General features: G+C 46.1%; 1 protein-coding gene across 7 annotated transcripts in view; it reads left to right on the top strand.

Annotated features, from left to right (window-relative positions):
* The window catches only part of LOC137433159 (ras-specific guanine nucleotide-releasing factor RalGPS2), a 262715-nt gene that overhangs the window by 38530 nt on the left and 205569 nt on the right, over positions 1-18616 (top strand). For all 7 annotated transcript variants that reach the window (XM_078783628.1, XM_078783629.1, XM_078783631.1 and 4 more), the window contains 2 exons: positions 1021-1104; positions 7546-7635. In XM_078783628.1, coding sequence (XP_078639754.1) covers positions 1021-1104; positions 7546-7635 — 174 coding nt within the window. The remainder of the gene's footprint in view (positions 1-1020; positions 1105-7545; positions 7636-18616) is intronic.

Below are 18616 nucleotides of genomic sequence, written 5' to 3'. Positions count from 1 at the left end.
ACACACACACACACACACACACACACACACACTAACCCTCATTCTCTCTCTTTTCCTGAATGCCGATCGCACTGAATTTGAATCTTTCTTGGGTGGTAGTTTATGGGATATCGGAGTTGACGTGATGGCGTCCGAGACAATGGCTTCTAGGTTTTTGAGTTCTTCAGATGTGTTGGGCAATGTGGTGGTGATGTTAGGCAGCACATCGAGTCAGGTGATTTTGGTCGCCAGCAGACTAACACAGGTGTTCGATTCACCACAAATTGCCAGTGTCCATATGCTGGTAGCTTGGCAGAGAAGGTGTTACAGATTCGTGGGATGGCTGTTTCTTCCGCTTAATCGTGGGAATGGCATCCTCTCTCAATCGTGGTGAATCACCACAAGATATATTAATCTCTGTTGTTTCATACCAGTTTTCTGTAAAATGTTCCAAGAACATAAGCGATCATTTTGTAGGCTCCATCCACACTCGGGTATTTCAAACAAACCTCCTCCAATTTCTGGCAACCCTCGGATCTTTTGGCCATTGGTGTAGGATGACACCATCTCGCGTTGACTACTACCACCAAGGACGCATCGACGAGGCATATTTGTAGAAATTCGAAAATTATTCGCCGTTTGAGTTCAATTATTCGTTGATGTTATCCTTAGGCAATACGGAAGTGGCAGTCGCTTTCACTAGGTGACATCACCGCTTGTGTGAAGAAAAAGAAGATTTCGACTTTTAATCACAAAATTACCCACTTTATAAATCGGAAAAGGCATCTATTTTGGAGGGTATCAAGGTATAGATTAGCGTCGAGGTGGTCTGAGCTTTTGGGTTCCCCTTTAATGTAAGATGCTGTCACGCTGAGGACCAGAGCTGATGAAACAGCCAGCTTTTGTCTTTGCCAGCATATATTTATTTGTGCCAGTATCACTTTTACTTCTATGTCCTAAAATTCCTTTTGCATTGGATGCATCAAGCAATGTGAGAAAGAGGAGACTGCAGTTTTATGCTTATGCGTGTTTTGATGACAGGAGCTCTCCAGCTGTGGTTGGAACCGGAAGGAGAAGCGCATTCTCGCACCAAATGTTGTTGCTTTCACACGACACTTCAACCACGTAAGAACACGAGATTCCCTGTCTCCCTACAACCACCTAACCAATCACAATTCAGCTGAGGGAGTGTGGACAAAAAGGTCAAGGTAGAGGGATGGAATGAGATGGGATTGTTACCTCCACCACCAAAGGTGGACAGAAGTAATTTTTTTCACCCCTGTATCTATCTATCTGTATCTATGTATGTCTGTCTGTGAGCACGATATCTCAAAACGTTATGGATGGATTCGGACGACATTTGGCAGAAAGATTGAGTGTGTGACAACGACGAATTGATTAGATTTTGGTGAAGGTCCGGATCTGAGAATATATTAAAGTGATTCGTCACTATTGGGAGATGGGGCCAAAAACGTTATGGAGGGATAATGACAAAAATTGTTGAATGAGTTGAATAGGTGACATGAACAAGCCGATTATATTTTTGAGGTTTGACAAGGATGGAGGGTCGAGATGCAGATCCGGCATATCAGTGGGTACAAAATGTAAACTGTCCAACCTGGTGGTGGTAGTGCACCGCCACCTCATGTCATCCCCCAACCTGATCCATGATCTTTATTACCCCTATTAAACATTCCTAGCCCAACCCTTTTACTTTTTGTTAGCAGTGTTTTCTCCCTCTCGCCCTCTGTCTTTCCTGGTACTTTATCCCCATTGACGGTTGTGGCCAATTGTTTTCCCACTACCCCACTGTCAATACAGTCGTGGCCAAAAATATTGGCACCTTTGCACTTTTTTCAAATAACTCACAATTTTCTCGAAAAATAAGTTGAAATTGACAAAAGTACAGACTTGGCATTTAATATGGAATATTTTTTTGTGGGGGTGAACTTACTTTTCAAGATGACTTAGAACCAAAAGTTCATTGGAATTATGTTGAAATTATTCTAGATTTTGTTAATGTGACCTTTAAAAGAAAAAAAACCACATTTGACATTTCGAAGCAAATAAATTGATCCTTGAAAGTGATGTAAACTGATATCGAACTCAAATCACGGACAGGACTGTGTTAAACTTCTGTACGTTTTCCAGAAGTATCTCTTTATTTTGCACATTAGCCAAAAAAAAAATTCAACAAAAACAAAAGCTAAGTTATGACTGAGATTACGGACAGTAAAATTACAGTTCAGTACTTCGTGTAACCCCCACGAGCATTCAGGAGAGCACGTATACGTCGAGGCATGCTGTTCACGAGATTTGCCAAGGTTTGGACAGGAATCGCTTGCCAAGCAGTGACAATAGCCTGCTGCAATTCACGCACAGAGGTCGGCTGCTGGACAAGTGGTCGATTTGACGCGTTAATTCTGCCCACAAGTTCTCTATCGGATTCATATCCGGGGACATGGCAGGCCACTCCATATGCTCTACACCACGGTCAGCAAGAAAGTGTTGGATCATGCGAGCACGATGAGGCCGTCCATTGTCATCTTGGAAGACAAAGCTTCCTCGAAAGGCTGCACGAGCAAATGGAAGCAATGTTTCTTCCAGAATGACCCTGTACTTGAACTGGTTCAGGTTTCCATTCAGAACAACCAGGTCAGTTTTGCCCCCTGCATGAAAAGCAGCCCAACCGGTCACCCCACCACCTCCAGCTTGGACTCTTGGCACTATACAATCTTTGTTGTAGGCTCCATGCACTTGTCTGCGCACTCGGATGTGGCCATCTTGACGATAGACCAGAAATCTAGACTCGTCACTGAAGGTCACGTGATTCCAGTGTCCTGGCTGCCATTGACGGTGCTCTGGCCCGCTGCAATCGGCGCTGGCTGTGTTGTCTGGTCAGGCGTGGCTTTCTCAGGGGACGCCTGGCACGATAGCCTGCTTGAACCAGTCGTTGGTTGACTAGCCTTCTGGATACAGGCACATTTGTCAGTTGCTGCCACTCAGTCCTAAGCCGATTCGCTGACTTGGTACGGCCATTGCGGACTAACCGGTGCAGCTGGCGATCATCCCTCCTTGTGGTTCTGCGGGGACGTCCTGGCCTCGGTATTGGAGTAGGCACACCCCTCTGAGCATTTCGTTTCAGGATCTTTGACACCTGACCTTGAGTGATGCCATACTGCCGAGCAATAGCATGCTGTTTCATGCCAGAATTTCGTAAAGCCACCACTCCATGACAAACAGCATTGTCAAGTTGACGGACCATCTCCAGAGGAAGCGGCAATAACTTTTGTAGATGTGCAGCAGTTGTTTTCCACTAATACAGAACGCAACAACCCTTATATACCCGATTGTGAAGCCAATCATCAAATGTACCTGTCCTTACATTTTGTCACGCCACCTGTGATATAATCCTGTTATTGACTTCTTGCTGCGAAAGACAATCGGTGACATGGTTCTTTCAACAAAGACATCACCGAAGGGTAAAAGAAACTCACCAGATTGATATACTGAGTTTAGAAAGTAAACCCAAGTCAAGGAAAAAAAATATTCCATATTAAATGCCAAGTCTGTATTTGGTCTCCACAATTCTTTATTTCACTGTTAATATTACAGAACCTTTGTTTTTGATTCAGAACTTAAAGGTGCACAGAAATGCAGAACATTTTTGACTTATTTGTATGAGTATCAGTTTTTTAAAAATAGAAATCGATTTCTTGTAATAAGTAATAGCTAATTTTTTTTATATAATTTTTTTTTCCTTTCCTTTTTAGCGCTCTTGCACCCTGCTAAGCCCTGCCCTAAAAAAACCCGAATTTCTCTACTACCAGATCACATGACGTATGACGTCACCTCCCGAACAAAGTCCATGCCATCTCGATTCGCTATGCTTCGGCCTGCGATCCGTTCTGTTTAATTTGTACGTACTCTATTTTTGATTTGCGATCGTCGAGTTATTCCAAAGTTCATCGGTTAATAAACAGCGAAAATGCCTGCAAGGTGCCTTGTTGCAGGTTGCAACAACACAACAAAAGATGGAGTTAGTTTCACCTTTTTCCTCAGGATGCAAATCTGCAGAAAATCTGGACGGGAAAGGTAAGATTGACGAGGTCAAACTGGCAAGGACCAAGTGATTCCAGCGTTATATGTAGCGCACACTTCAGCGACAGTGACTACGACAGTGGCCTGTACTCAGAATTTAACATCAGAAAGTTGAGACGGCTCAAGCCTGATGCCGTTCCGGTAATTAAATGTAGAATTAAGCCCGACACAGAGAAAAAAAGAAGTGGAAGAACAGCAGCTGAGAAACAGAAAAGAATGAGGGTAAGTGTTGACTGGATACAATGTAGATATCATCATCAATCATGACCGTATAATTCGTTCAAGCTCACGCACTACTCGTACTAATAAGCATTCTGAGTATTGCGCTGCAATACATGTCCCCTACCAAAGTTCAAAGTGCCATAACTTTGTCAAAAATGATCGAATATGCAAATTTATGCACGGTTGATGCTGGTTTTCAAACTTGATCTAAGGTATGCTGAGACACGTGTCACACCTCGCCTCGTTGATAAGCCCACAAGGTCGCTCCTTGGAGCAGCCTGCACGTATTGCACTTTGTGAATTATATAATTACCAACTCACGGTCTGAGGTAACTCGGCTAAAAATTATCCGATTTGCACCAAATAAAGTTCATGAATGGTTGCACAGACCCCTACTTCTCACTAAAAGTGGAAACAGAATGTATATTGGAGTTAAAATAAGCCCGCAAGGTCGCTCCGTGGAGCGGCCTGCACGTATTCAACTATGTGTGAATTATATAATTACCAACTCACGGTCTGAGGTAACTTGGCTAAAAATTATCAAATTTGCACCAAATAAAGTTTATGAATGGTTGCACAGACCCCTAAGTCTCACTAAAAGTGGAAGAAGACACCTTTAGAGGCCATTTTTCCCCACAAAGCAGGGGTTGGCCTTTTTCGGGCACCGTGGTTGTTGTTTTTTTTTTTGGGCCTCTTTTTGAAGCAATGTTTTATGGCTGGATGCCCTTCCTGCCGCCAACCCTGTTTGTCGCCTTTTATGACAAACAGGGAATTACCAGTGAACTGGTACTCAATTAGCCGACCTCGGAAGGATGACAGGCTGAGTCAACCCTCCTGGCGTTAATTCAGCGATCGACCGGGATTCGAACCCAGGATCCTAGGATCCTAAGCTGGCACCTTAGGCACTAAGCCAACACCAGGCTAAAACTAAAAAAGTGGAAACAGAATGTAAATTGGATTTAAAACAAGTGTTTGATTTGTATCAAGCAAATGCACGTGGAGCGTGCTTGCGAGCGAGCTGCGTTCTGGAGGTGACGTCACATGGATTACGTCATCGGCTTTGAGGTATGGGGCAGAATTTTTAGGGCGTCCCCAAGTGGTTCGATTTTCTTTCATTTTTAATGTTTCAGAGTGAATATAACAAAAAATCAATGCCGTATTTGAATTCACCATAAAAGACTCATTTAGATGACATCAAATGTATTTTGAGTGAGATTCCGTGGCTGTGAACCTTTAATATATCCTTTTAAATCAGAAAATAAAAATAAATGGCATTGACAAAATTATTGACACCCTTGACTTAATATTTGGTATCACAGCCTTTGGACAAAATAACTGCAGTCAAGCGCTTCCTATAGGCATGAATGAGCTTCCTACACCTCTCTACTGGCAGTTTGGCCCACTTTTCTTGTGCAAACTGCTCCAGTTCTCCCATATTTGAAGGGTGCCTTCTCCCAACTGCTGTTTTCAGATCTCTCAAAGGTGTTCAAATGCATAACCTTCGACTGAGACCCAGCTTTCTGACACTGGGTTGAACATTGCGCTCCAAAATGCCTTTGTAATCTTCTGATTTCATGATGCCATGTACACATTAAAGGCACCCAGTGCCAGAGGCAGCACAGCAACCTCAAAACATCACTGAACCCCCTCCATGTTTGACTGTAGGGAAGGTGTTCTTTTCTTTGAAGGCTTCATTTTGTTTTGTGCAAACATAGAGATGATGTGCTTTACCAAAAGGCTCTAATTTGGTCTCAAAGGCGACAGAACATTCTCCCAGAAGGATTTTGGCTTGTTCAGGTGTGTTTTGGAAAACTCCAGTCGGGCTTTCTTATGTCTCGCTCTCAACAGTGGGATCCTTTTGTGTCTCCGACCATAGAACCTCCTTTCATTGAGTTGGGGACGGATGGTGCGAGTTAACTCTTCTCGTACCTTGTGTCTGAACGTCAGCTTGAATCTGTTTGGCAGTTGATCGAGGTGCATTCTGCACCATTCGAGCAATCATTTGCTGCAATCTTCGATCAAGTTTTCTCTTGCGGCCATGTCCAGGGAGGTTGGCTACAGTGCCATGGGCCTTAAACTTCCTGATAACATTGAGTACGGTGGACACAGGAACATCAAGGTCTCTGTAGATGGACCTGTAGCCTTGAGATTGTCCATGCTTAGCTACAATCTTGTGTCTCACCTCCTCCGACAATTCTCTGGTTGTCTTTCTTTTCTCCATGCTCATTGTGGTACACAGTGACACAAAACAGCAGAATGACCCCTTTTCTCCATTCAAACTGGTTGAATGAGTGATTTTTATATTGCAGACACCAGCAACTCACCACAGGTGAGTTCAATTCCAAAGTAAAGGAGAATCACCTGCTTGAAATCTAATTATTTCTCACAACTTCTAAAAGGTGCCAATAATATTGTCCGGGCCATTTTAGGATTTCTGTTTGGAATAAGCTAAGGTTTAGTAATTTTTTCAGCTTTTTTGTTTTGTTCCACTGCAAACCAAAGAAATACATATGTGGATACCAAAATATTTTTTAATTTCAACAATTTTCTGGAAGAAATGATGCATTATTTGAAAAAAGTGCAAGGGTGCCGATATTTTTCGTCACGAATGTATAACCTTGCTCTCCCATGAGCCTCGCTCTTGTAGAGCAAAAAGGTGTAGGAGTGAAAAAAGCCAAACATACTGAACTTGTCGGAAATTGAATGTTTGGGGAAGACATGAAGCAGTGTATCGCTGCAAAAATGATGAATAAAAGAGAAAGAAGAGGTGAGATGTGGAAAGCAGAAATAACATGGAAGATAAGGGAAATGTTAAAAAAATTCCATTAAAAAAAATAAACAATATTGACATGTTACCCAAGCAATCACTGCAGTGCCAGCGATCGAGGGCCTCGTCATGAACCGTGCCTGGAAGCACTGATGTGTTTGTGACTAATTTAGTCTCATTTGTGATTCTATGAGAAAAATAGACCTTACAGTTACCACCTGATGAGAAAAAAAATCATTAAGACGAAACTGGGGCACATTGGGATATTCCCTTGAGCAGTTGTTCTTGGCCAATACATTGGCACTTGATCTCATTGGCAGAGAATAGCTGCTGGACGCCATGTCCCAATACGCTTCTTGTTTCCCCTAAATGCGGAAATGGCTTGCATATGGCCTGGTATATATTGCTCTTTTGAGTGTTTGGTTGCTTCAGAGTGTACACAGAGAAACTTTTATGCACGACTCCTCCTTCCCTAGGTTACATTTTGGGTGGTGCGTGCCATCTTAGAGGCACAGACCTTGAAAATCAGGGCCGAGATTTTGAGTCACTTCATCAAGGTTGCTAAGGTAAGTCTGCAACAAAAGTGATATTGGTCTCCAAAACAAAGTTTGCTTCTTAAGGTGATGGTTGGTTCTTAAGTATATTTGCAGCTACAACAAGGCCATTCCTGTAGTAACTGGAGTTCCATCCTTGAAAAGATTGGGTTCTGCCTTTGCATATTCTGGACAAAGGTTATGCCGGGTGGTTTGCTGTTACTTTTCCAGCAATCAGTCAGTGCAGGAATGAGTAATTATTTGTTTATGGTGCCAGCAATAACCCTCTTCCCCTTTGTGAAATACACTGTGAGATCTTCAATGTCCACTAATGACCAGTGCAGTGTATGTAGGCGAGGCGATCTGCTTAATATCCATCCAATGGACGGCATACCCATTTATGCCTTGCCCTGCATGCCAAACACCAGGGAGAGAATTTATAACTGGGTTGAGATTTGAACCCAGGCTAGGCAACTCAGAGGGGAGGTTGCATGACTCTAGTTCAGGCTATCCTGCTTGAGGCCCCACCTGCTCCGAAAAAAAGTTAAACAAGTGGAGATACTTTCAAAGTACACTGCCCCCATGCCAAATAAATAAATAACATATCCTCCAGCACACGGCATTGCCTCTGTGCAGCGCATGGAGACAGAATTGGGGGAAAGCGGTGTACGATGATAATTGATTGATTAATTGATTAATTAAAATAAATAAATAATAATCATAAAATAAATATTTTCTCAATCAATTGGCTGATAGCATACCTAAACTACCACTGTTTCATCCCAATCTGTAACTTTTATAAACTTAAGTTATTAATCGAAAAATTTAATAATTGATTAATCAATAATTAATTGACATATGTGGGAAAATTACACGCCCAGATCAGGAATCAAACCCAGGTCCTCTGGTCAATAAATCAAAAATACCCTCTACAGCCAAATCACTTTGTCACTGTCGTGTCCAAATATCAGCTTCCTCGCTCAAAAGGTGCCTGATATATTGCCCAGATGAGAAAGAAAATAAATAAAGAAATTTTTAATAATCAAGTAACTAATCAATTAATTGATTAATCGAAAAATAATAATTGCTGTTTTGCCAAAGCACTTGTTCGCTATTGTGCCCAAATTTCAGCTTCCTAGCTCAAAGGATGGCTGAGATATCGCCCAGAAAAACAAACAAGAACAAACAAACCCAGCTAGCTCTTACACGAGCCTCGATTCTGCATACAAAAAAAAACGAGTGAAAACTGAGTATGCCTTTTTGGCGCGCGTCATCACCGGACTCCGAAGGCTTTTGGCTCCCGGCGATGATGTCATGCAGCGCTTGGAGATGGAATAGGGAAGGGCGTTGTACAATATACTGTTTTCCCTTCTAGACCACATGTTACCTTGTCATGTAAATGCGAACATTGCCCAAATTAATTTAGCATTCGGAACACCTACCCTGCACAGGCTTTTATCAGGTGAGAAAGCCTTTTCCTCAACATGCACCGGATCCAATATCTCATTAATGTCGTTCGTCAAATGAATAAAAACATGCTCTACATTCTACAATTTTAACAACCCTCATTTAACGTTGCGTTACACAACTGTTTGTGACATTGGCAGGCAGTTTTCTATTTCCTTGATGGCAGTTTTTTAAATTTCCTTGATGGCATTTCCTAAACGCACCCACATCCCCTTTTCAATCTTTCTCTTCATCCCTACCTCCTCAAAAGGTTTGAGAGGTTGAGCATTTTGTCCACTGGGTCTCATTAGTCCTAAGATATAAGCATAATCTCCTGCGACCATGCTCTGCTAATGTTGATGCCCTATTCGTGCATTTGAATTCCTGAGGATGGTTTGTGTCATATGTGTTGATGCAATAGCTCCCAAAGGAACCACAGAACAATTTTATTCTTACATGTGAATAGAATAGTTACCCTGCGCTCATGAAGAAAAAGCAAGGTTAGGCATTTGGTTGCGTATGTGTGGCGTGTCCTTATTTTAAAAGTTCATTTTCTCCGTAAGTGTTGGTCCTATTGACACGAAATTTTACCATAGGAGCGCCTCCGCCTGTATAATATTTTGTCTTAATTATGACGTCATAGGTCACGTGGTACGAACGCCATTTTGGAAAAACGTTACACCTCTATTTCCCAAGCCGCTCAATGGAAAAGGTTGAAACGATGCTCATTATGAAGTACATACTCCCCATGGGGAATAATATATGTTGATGATGATGTCATCGGTGCCTTTATTTGGACATCATAATTCGACAAGTACAACGCAAGAGGAGCTCATTTTCTCTAAAACTACTCAATAAAAAAATTGAAACTTGGCATATGTTATCAAATCTCCAGGGGGTATATAGGGTGATAATGATAACCTCATCAGAGAAGTCGTATTCCAACCATAATTGGTTGAATCAAAATCCTTATCCAAAAAAAGAAGAAGTAGGATACCATAGTCGGGTTGCAGTGCACAAACCACTCATCACACCGAGGAATGCACAGGTGCAAGTCCAGTGGTGCAAAGAGCACAGGCAATGGACTATCAAGCAATGGAGAACTGTGATATGGTCAGATGAACCATCCTTCACCATGTTAATAACAAACGGACGAGTGCATGTGTGGCGCCAACCTAAAGAACTCTACAACCCTGAGTGCTTGGTTCCAACAGCGAAGGGTTCTGGTGGTTCGGTAATGTTGTGGGGTGCATTTTCCCAGCATGGTTTGGGTGCAGTCATTCCCTTATAAGGCAGGATTTCCCATCCACAGAGCATGTGTGGTCGCCCATTGGTTTGATGAGCATGACACTGATGTTGTCTATATGTCATGGCCTTCTCAGTCACCAGATCTGAAACAATCGAGCATTGATGGGATATTCTGGAACGCCGTTTGAGACAGCATTTTCCACCTCCATCAAACAGGTGTGGTTGATTCAATTTATCGTGGAAAAATGGTGCCACTTCCTTCCTGCAGAATTTCAGACGCGATTGGACTCTGTCACGGTGCATACAGGCCTGCTGACTACACCTGGTGGCTCAACACCCTATTAAGTGACTTTACATTGGTGTTTCCATTTTTTTGTCCACTACATATATATTGTTGCGGATCTTCGACGTCGGCCTTCCCCTTATCAAGGGGGGATTAATCCCCTTGTCCTTTGACTGGCCGACGCGATCCCAAAGTTATCACGTTCCTTCCGGTCGGTGTTAAATAGGGTTGTTGGTCGAATTAGTCCTATTACCTAAGTACTAACACCGACCGTGAAGCAAGGAAATAACTCCCGCCAAAACCACGGCATTAGTGGACACGCCGAGCAAAGCGAGCCGCGATTCGGGCCGTTAACAATGACTAGACCCGATTCTAGCGGTTCCTAATCGTGCCACGCTTACCCAATGGAGAAAAGACTAGGACGATCAAATTAGGAAGAAACCAGGAAGAACAAGGTAATTTATTAACAATTTGTACAATTAGAAGAGGAAAAGAAAGGATGTACAAGAAAGAGGAAGAAAAAGTACACAGGGCAGCCTTAGACAGTCTTACTTATCCCTTCGACTCGGGCCCGTTCGCTCTCAGACTCGGTCTCAGACACAGACTCACGCGGGGATGACGAAGGTAGGGTGGAAGGTCCAGCGATGGCGTCCACAGCTCGTCCCGGTCCTCGACCCGTACCAGCAGACGATGGTGGACGGCAGGCAGCTCTCCGCGTAGCGTAGGCGCGCGCGGACAATTATATCGGGGAAATGGTAAGCTGGGCTATCGGCAACTTCGTGGCTCTTGGCCGCGTATGTAATAGGAATACGGGCGTTTGGATGTTTGCGCACCGCAAGCCCAAGCCGAATTCTCAACCGGTGATCCCCGACAAACCCTTCACAATGGCGCATTCCTCCTACAAATGTCCTTCAACGCCAATCGTACGAGTTCTTTCGCACAACACGCTCGCCCCCTCAAGTCCTTCTGAATGCGCTCCTTCCAATCAGTCATTCTGGTTCATAACTCTTGCTCATAACTCAGGTACTCAAACCAGGCGCCTCTCCCATCATAACTCAGAGCGCAATGATTGCAGCTGCGTCCCTCCTCATAACTGAAGTGGGGGCCTCGCGCAAGGGGTTATATTGCCACTCCCAGCGAACCCTCTCGAATCTCCAGCCACGCCCTGTCAGGCGATCTCACCTCAACCCTGGTTGGCTGCTGAGGGCTTACCGGCGCCGCTTTGATGGCTGCTTGATGTGGCCGCACCTCCACCCTTGCGCTCCGCCCCCTTTTCAGGCCTTACCTCGTGGCCTTTGGGCTGGTTTGAGCGGAAGCCCAGCGAGGTTGCGAAGGCTGCTGGTAACCTAAAGGGCGAGGGCGATTACAGACTGGCTAGCGCTTAATGGCGTCGATGGAACGGAGGCTGCAAAATGGACGAGGGGCCTACTCTTATTTGTTTTACGCAACGCAGATGCAACTATTGGGAATGGCCTTATCCTAAACACATACTATGAAATAACTAACGTCCTAAGGTGACCTACGTGTTGCATATGGCCTATCTATGGGGTGCAACCGTTAACCTTTAATGATGTTACCTGTGCTGGGTTCTCAAAACCGCAACACTGCACCCCTCCTTTCGCCAGGCTCGGCCCGAGCCGAACCACATAGCAGTGAGGACGGCCGGCTTCCGATACCTGGGTCAGGACTACTCTTTAACAATTAGTGTGACACTTAGGTGTAGTTGCCCTCTACATTTAACCTCACCCTGAGTGCGACAGTTTTAACACTAGATATGTCCCACCTGCTGCGTTGTGTACTACCTAACTGACTCACGCCCACAATTAACCGAATTACGGAATTATTTTCAAACTACACATAAAGCCGGTGGGGAGCATCTTATTTACAAGACACTAACTAATTATTTACAACAACAACCCAGGACCTGTCTTTTATGGGAAAAATAAGAGAATGTTTGAAAAGAGGAAATACAATTGCCATGCACTGCACCAATGCACCATACACCAATATGCACCTAAATAGAAAAAAATGCACAAAAACATTTCAAAAGAATTAATGAATGATGACTCGTGCTTGGCTCGACTGCTGGGCCGATGGATCTTGGCTGCATCTTCTTCTTACTTCCTGTTCTTCGGTGTGCCATCGTTAAAGTCGATGTCTCCTTGTCCGGGCACACCAAAGATTAATTAATAAAAAGGGCACAAACCACGTCCGCTTTTTATTTTGGCCAGCAGGGCCAGCGTAGGTGGTCCGACTGCTTGGCATGTGCGCCACTCAAGAACAGTGGTCCGCAAGCAAGATGCTGCTGGCAGCAATGGTCTGCTCCAGCAAAGGTGCCAGGCCACAGAACGTGTGGTCCATATGGTGTATCAGTGCAGGCAGGCAGGCAGGCAGGCAGCAGTGTGCAACGCAGAGTGCGGCCGCACGGCTCAGGACACCTGCACACTCCCCTCAACAAAAGACCATGGGTCCATGAGTGGGGAGGAAGACAAAGCAGAGGTTAGCGGGGGAAAGGGCGCCAGGGTACACACAATACAAGGCAATGTGATATGAGGGGCGCGGGAGAGCGAGCTGAGAAAGCTCGTCCCTACTCGTACGTCACCCCCCATGTCAGCCTACCTACCCTTGCCCTTTCCCGTATTTACACAATTTACAAATTTCGTCTCTACTGTCTCGTCCCCCATATCTCACCTAAACCAAATTCATCTCCAATCCCTCCCAAGAAGGAAGGGGTGGAATCACACACAATGTCTCACCCACGTCAAGATGCGTCTTTCATTCCAAATACTTGCAAAATCTGGTGTGGTCCTGTCACCTCGGTGAGTGTATGTGGATGGTGCGAAGAGATTTTCTCCTAACTATCCCTCTAATTGACATTAACTCACTTTACTCTACCCGGGGTCTTGCCCTGCCAATCCATTGGCCACTTTACACTATGTGGTTCTAAAAACCAATCCCATTGACCATACTGTGGTGCCTACCAAATTTGGGGTCTCACTCCCCCATTTTTTCTATACTGTGCCCTCGCACAATTTCGGGGCTGGGTCGTGTGGCTCTACCAGCAGGTCTACCTACCTGCGCACCTCCGCCACTGAAGTCGCCACCCGAGCTTGCCTATGTCCTGCGACTACCCTAACTTGGGGAAGGCCCTCCTGGCTCTCTCACCCCGTGAATGCCCCTTCTGGCATTGGGCTACCCGGGTCCTTCTCTCGGAGCCTCGGGCCCCGCTGAACTCTAACTCTGAACACTGACTCTACCTGGCCCCCAGAGCCTACCTGCGGCCTCACCTGGCCGACAGATTACCAGTGGCGGAGTGCCCCAATAACCATACTCACTAATTAAGCCACACGCCCAGCCATTCCACTTACTTACGCACCCATCCAAGCAATACTTTGCTACTACATGCACCACAGATGTCAATATCCAAACAATTTACCTATTCCCTCTACCTAACTTTAAACTACCCTTCCCGGGTATTCATGAAGGGGTCTATCCTCCCCCCATTCACTCCTTCGCACCATGCACTCCACACCACTCCTTCCACACTACTCACTCCACACCATTTATTCCATACCACTATTCTCCACTTGCACACCATGCAAGCCAAGGCACTCATCGCCATTACACACATCCTCAATACTCCACTCATACACTTTCACACACACACACATCATGCACGAGCATTGCCTCATTTACTCACCAGCACCACCAAGACTCCCACTCTCAATTCCTCATTTGCGCTTAAAGCGCATCCTCATACTCACACACACAGCATCATCTAGCTAACTACCTCCCTCTAATACGAGTGCTTTCCCTGTTTTACCTTTACACTAGCACATCCCTCGTCATTATCAACCAACTAATCTCTCTACGTTCCCTCTACATGTACAAAGTCACTACTTAAATCTCGGTCTCCTAAAGTCACTCTAATTCCCTTACAATTATCCTAGCCCGCCCTGGCTAGTTTACACTGCCAAACCCCATAAATCTATAGCTCATGTGCCCCAAATGAATGGTACAACTACCATTCGCTATCACTATCGCCCTTTGTCCACTACTCTCGAGCCTCTCGGTGCGGAAATACATTTTTACAGCTCGGCTTCGAAAAACCGAGCAATGCATATGGTGGTCTGCCTCCTGTTGGTTGGGTCCGTCCGGCATTTTCGATTCTGGGGAAGAGGCATACTCGGGCCGAGGTTCCAGGCGCCATCTCGGCGCGGAGCCTTCCGATCTCCGGCACGATGACCCAACCTCCCCCGGCCGGAGCACCGCCCCCACCAGGGGACGAAGGTCCAACCTGGCCTTTCTCCCCCGGAATCGTGTCGTTTGCCCCTTGCGCCACGGAGGAGCCGCTCGACCATACAGGGCGGGGCCCGGCCCGAATCGTGCACGGCGCTCCCTGCAAGAGCGCCGTGGCAACGATCCCTGCCGGCTCCCGCAGCACACAAAGCACCCCACGCCCCGAGAGCTCGCGTCGGCTATCCGTCAGCCTAACCGCTGCCCCGGTCTGCGTCGATGCTCGAGTCGCATTCTCACACCATGCGACCCTTTTCTCACTCGCGCATCCCATACACTCTGTTAACTCTGCCACCGCACGCTCTCGTGCACACTCTTTCATTCCACACTCAGGTGCACACCACTCAGGTGCACTCATTCCTTCCACCCACTCCATTACGCACTCCTCTCGCGCACATTCTTGCACACCCATTCTACTCGCACACTCTGTTACACACCTTTCTTCCCCGCACTCCTCTCGTGCACTCTCCCCCGTTACGTACTCCGTAACCACCATGGGTGTGCACTCTTGCACATACCCAATCACCCGCTCCGGTGTGCATCCCCGCACACTCTCTCCATCCATCTCTGGTGTGCGTCCTCGCACACTCTCTACAACTAACTCTGGTGTGCATTCTCGCACACTCTCTCCATCCATCTCACACTGTATCGCACTCACTCTCACTTCCACACTCTGTATCACACTCCGTTCCACACTCCGTTTCACACTCGCGCTCCAGCGCCGTTCGCACACGCGTGCCATTTCCTTTCACACCGCGCACCACGGACCTTCCACAAGCGCCCGGGTGACGTCGGGATCCCAAGCGCGCGAAAAATCCTTTCGCGCCAAACCTTTTCGCGCCGTATACAGCGCTGCTTACCTCCGGGATTCTTTTCACCTCATGCAACTGCAAACGTTCATTTGGGTTAGGCAGCACAACATCACGATGCGAACACAGACATTGCACAATTTCCATCTTTTCCTCCCGCGATTGATTTTCTATCTTTGCCGTCTCCTTAACCCCAATTTCAGCTATTTCTTTTATTTAAATTTATTTTTCCTCGACGACTGCCGGTGCTAATAAAATAAAATTTTCTAATTCAGCGGCCGTCGGCTTTATCCCCCGTGTCGCGATTTCTATACCAGTCCACGTAACTATGCCTTGCTCAGCCTCGCTTTCCCCGTGCTCCTCAAGTCACGCTACCTCGTCGCATACCATTGTACCTTTCCCGCTCGACCTGCGGTCAATGTCCTTCCCCAATGCTTTTATTTGGCCACCTATTCTGGTTCCAAACCCCGTTAAACCCTCGTTTATTTCTCTGGCATGGCCACCCACGTCCTTCAATTGGCCTCCCAATTTGCTTTCTGACCCCCCAATTTGACTTCCCAATTGCTCCCCCATTCTATTTTCCAAATTACTTAACCCGTCTCTCAATCCCCCAATTTGGTTTCCCACATCGTTTTTCAATCCCCCAATTTGGTTTTCCACTCGCTCACCCTAAGCCTTCATTTCTTCCTTTTGATTAGCCATCCACTCCCCCATCCGGCTCATTTCTTCACTCCTTTTGTTATTTTCGCACTTTGACTCTGCCATGTATGCGCCGAATTGTGTCATGAATTGCTGCAGGTCAAAAACCGTTGGTATAGCGGGCTCGGCTACCGCGGCCATGTGCGAGGCGCCGCCATTTTGTTCGCCTGCTACCCCTACTGCTGCACCCTCATGAATTGCATCCTTCATTTCCTCCAATTGTTCCACTTCTTCTCGGGGGTCCTGGGTTATTTCTAACTCCTCTTCATCTACCCCCACCGGCATCCGACCGCCTTGGCTATCCATGGCACGATTTAAAATTTATAATAATAATAATAATTCATTTATTTTGTATAGCGCTTTTCATGAAGCCCAAAGGCGCTTTGACAGAGTGCAAAACATAATGCATAACAAAACATGAAAACAACAATTGCAAAAAGACAAGAATCAATAGGGAAATATTTAAAGCAAAAGGAGGGAGAAGGAGAAGTGATAGTCAGGGGTTAAATGCTGTGGGTTGAATGTTGAATGCAGTGCTGAATTTAGATGTTAAAGTAATAAATTTCGGCCGCTCGTAATTTGGAGTGCGTTAGGCGCACTTTGGGTCCAAATCCCACTCCTGACACCAATTGTTGCGGATCTCCGACGTCAGCCTTCCCCTTATCAAGGGGGGATTAATCCCCTTGTCCTTTTACTGGCCGACGCGATCCCGAAGTTATCACGTTCCTTCCGGTCTGTGTTAAATAGGGTTGTTGGTCGAATTAGTCATATTACCTAAGTACTAACACCGACCGTGAAGCAAGGAAATAACTCCCGCCCGAACCACGGCGTTAGTGGACACGCGGAGCGAAGCGAGCCGTGATTCGGGCCGTTAACAATGACTAGACCCGATTCTAGCGGTTCCTAATCGTGCCACGCTTACCCAATGGAGAAAAGACTAGGACGATCGAATTAGGAAGAAACCAGGAAGAACAAGGTAATTTATTAACAACTTGTACAATTAGAAGAGGAAAAGAAAGGATGTACAAGAAAGAGGAAGAAAAAGTACACAGGGCAGCCTTAGACAGTCTTACTTATCCCTTGGACTCGGGCCCGTTTGCTCTCAGACTCGGTCTCAGACTCAGACTCACGCGGGGATGACGAAGGTAGGGTGGAAGGTTCAGTGATGGCGTCCACAGCTCGTCCCGGTCCTCGACCCGTACCAGCAGACGATGGTGGACGGCAGGCAGCTCTCCGCGTAGCGTAGGCGCGAGCGGACAATTATATCGGGGAAATGGTAAGCTGGGCTATCGGCGACTTCGTGGCTCTTGGCCGCGTATGTAATAGGAATACGGGTGTTTGGATGTTTGCGCACCGCAAGCCCAAGCCGAATTCTCAACCGGTGATCCCCGACAAACCCTTCACAATGGCGCGTTCCTCCAACAAATGTCCTTCAACGCCAATCGTACGAGTTCTTTCACACAACGCGCTCGCCCCCTCAAGTCCTTCTGAATGCGCTCCTTCCAAACAGTCCTTCTGGTTCATAACTCTTGCTCATAACTCAGGTACTCAAACCAGGCGCCTCTCCCATCATAACTCAGAGCGCAATGATTGCAGCTGCGTCCCTCCTCATAACTGAGGTGGGGGCCTCGCGCAAGGGGTTATATTGCCACGCCCAGCGAACCCTCTCGAATCTCCAGCCACTCCCTGTCAGGCGATCTCACCTCAACCCTGGATGGCTGCTGAGGGCTTACCGGCTCCACCTTGATGGCTGCTTGACGTGGCCGCACCTCCACCCTTGCGCTCCGCCCCCTTTTCAGGCCTTACCTCATGGCCTTTGGGCTAGTTTGAGCGGAAGCCCAGCGAGGTTGTGAAGGCTGCTGGCAACCTAAAGACGAGGGCGATTACAGACTGACTAGCGCTTAATGGCGTCGATGGAAGGGAGGCTTCAAAATGGACGAGGGGCCTACTCTTATTTGTTTTACGCAACGCAGATGCAACTATTTGGAATGGCCTTATCCTAAACACATACTATGAAATAACTAACGTCCTAAGGTGACCTACGTGTTGCATATGGCCTATCTATGCGGTGCAGCCTTTAACCTTTAATGATGTTACCTGTGCTGGGTTTTCAAAACTGCAACAATATATATAGTCCATTTGTACTTACTTTTTCCACATGCGAAATTTGCATTTATGTTTATTTAAATTATACAATCGACTACAAAATGTAAATGTTTCATGATATTTGTTA

Source organism: Myxine glutinosa, chromosome 8 (assembly GCF_964187855.1).
Source record: "Myxine glutinosa chromosome 8, kmMyxGlut1.1, whole genome shotgun sequence".
Taxonomy (NCBI): domain Eukaryota; kingdom Metazoa; phylum Chordata; class Myxini; order Myxiniformes; family Myxinidae; genus Myxine; species Myxine glutinosa.
Note: the sequence above shows the minus strand (reverse complement) of the source record. Positions and strands in the feature narration are given on the sequence as shown.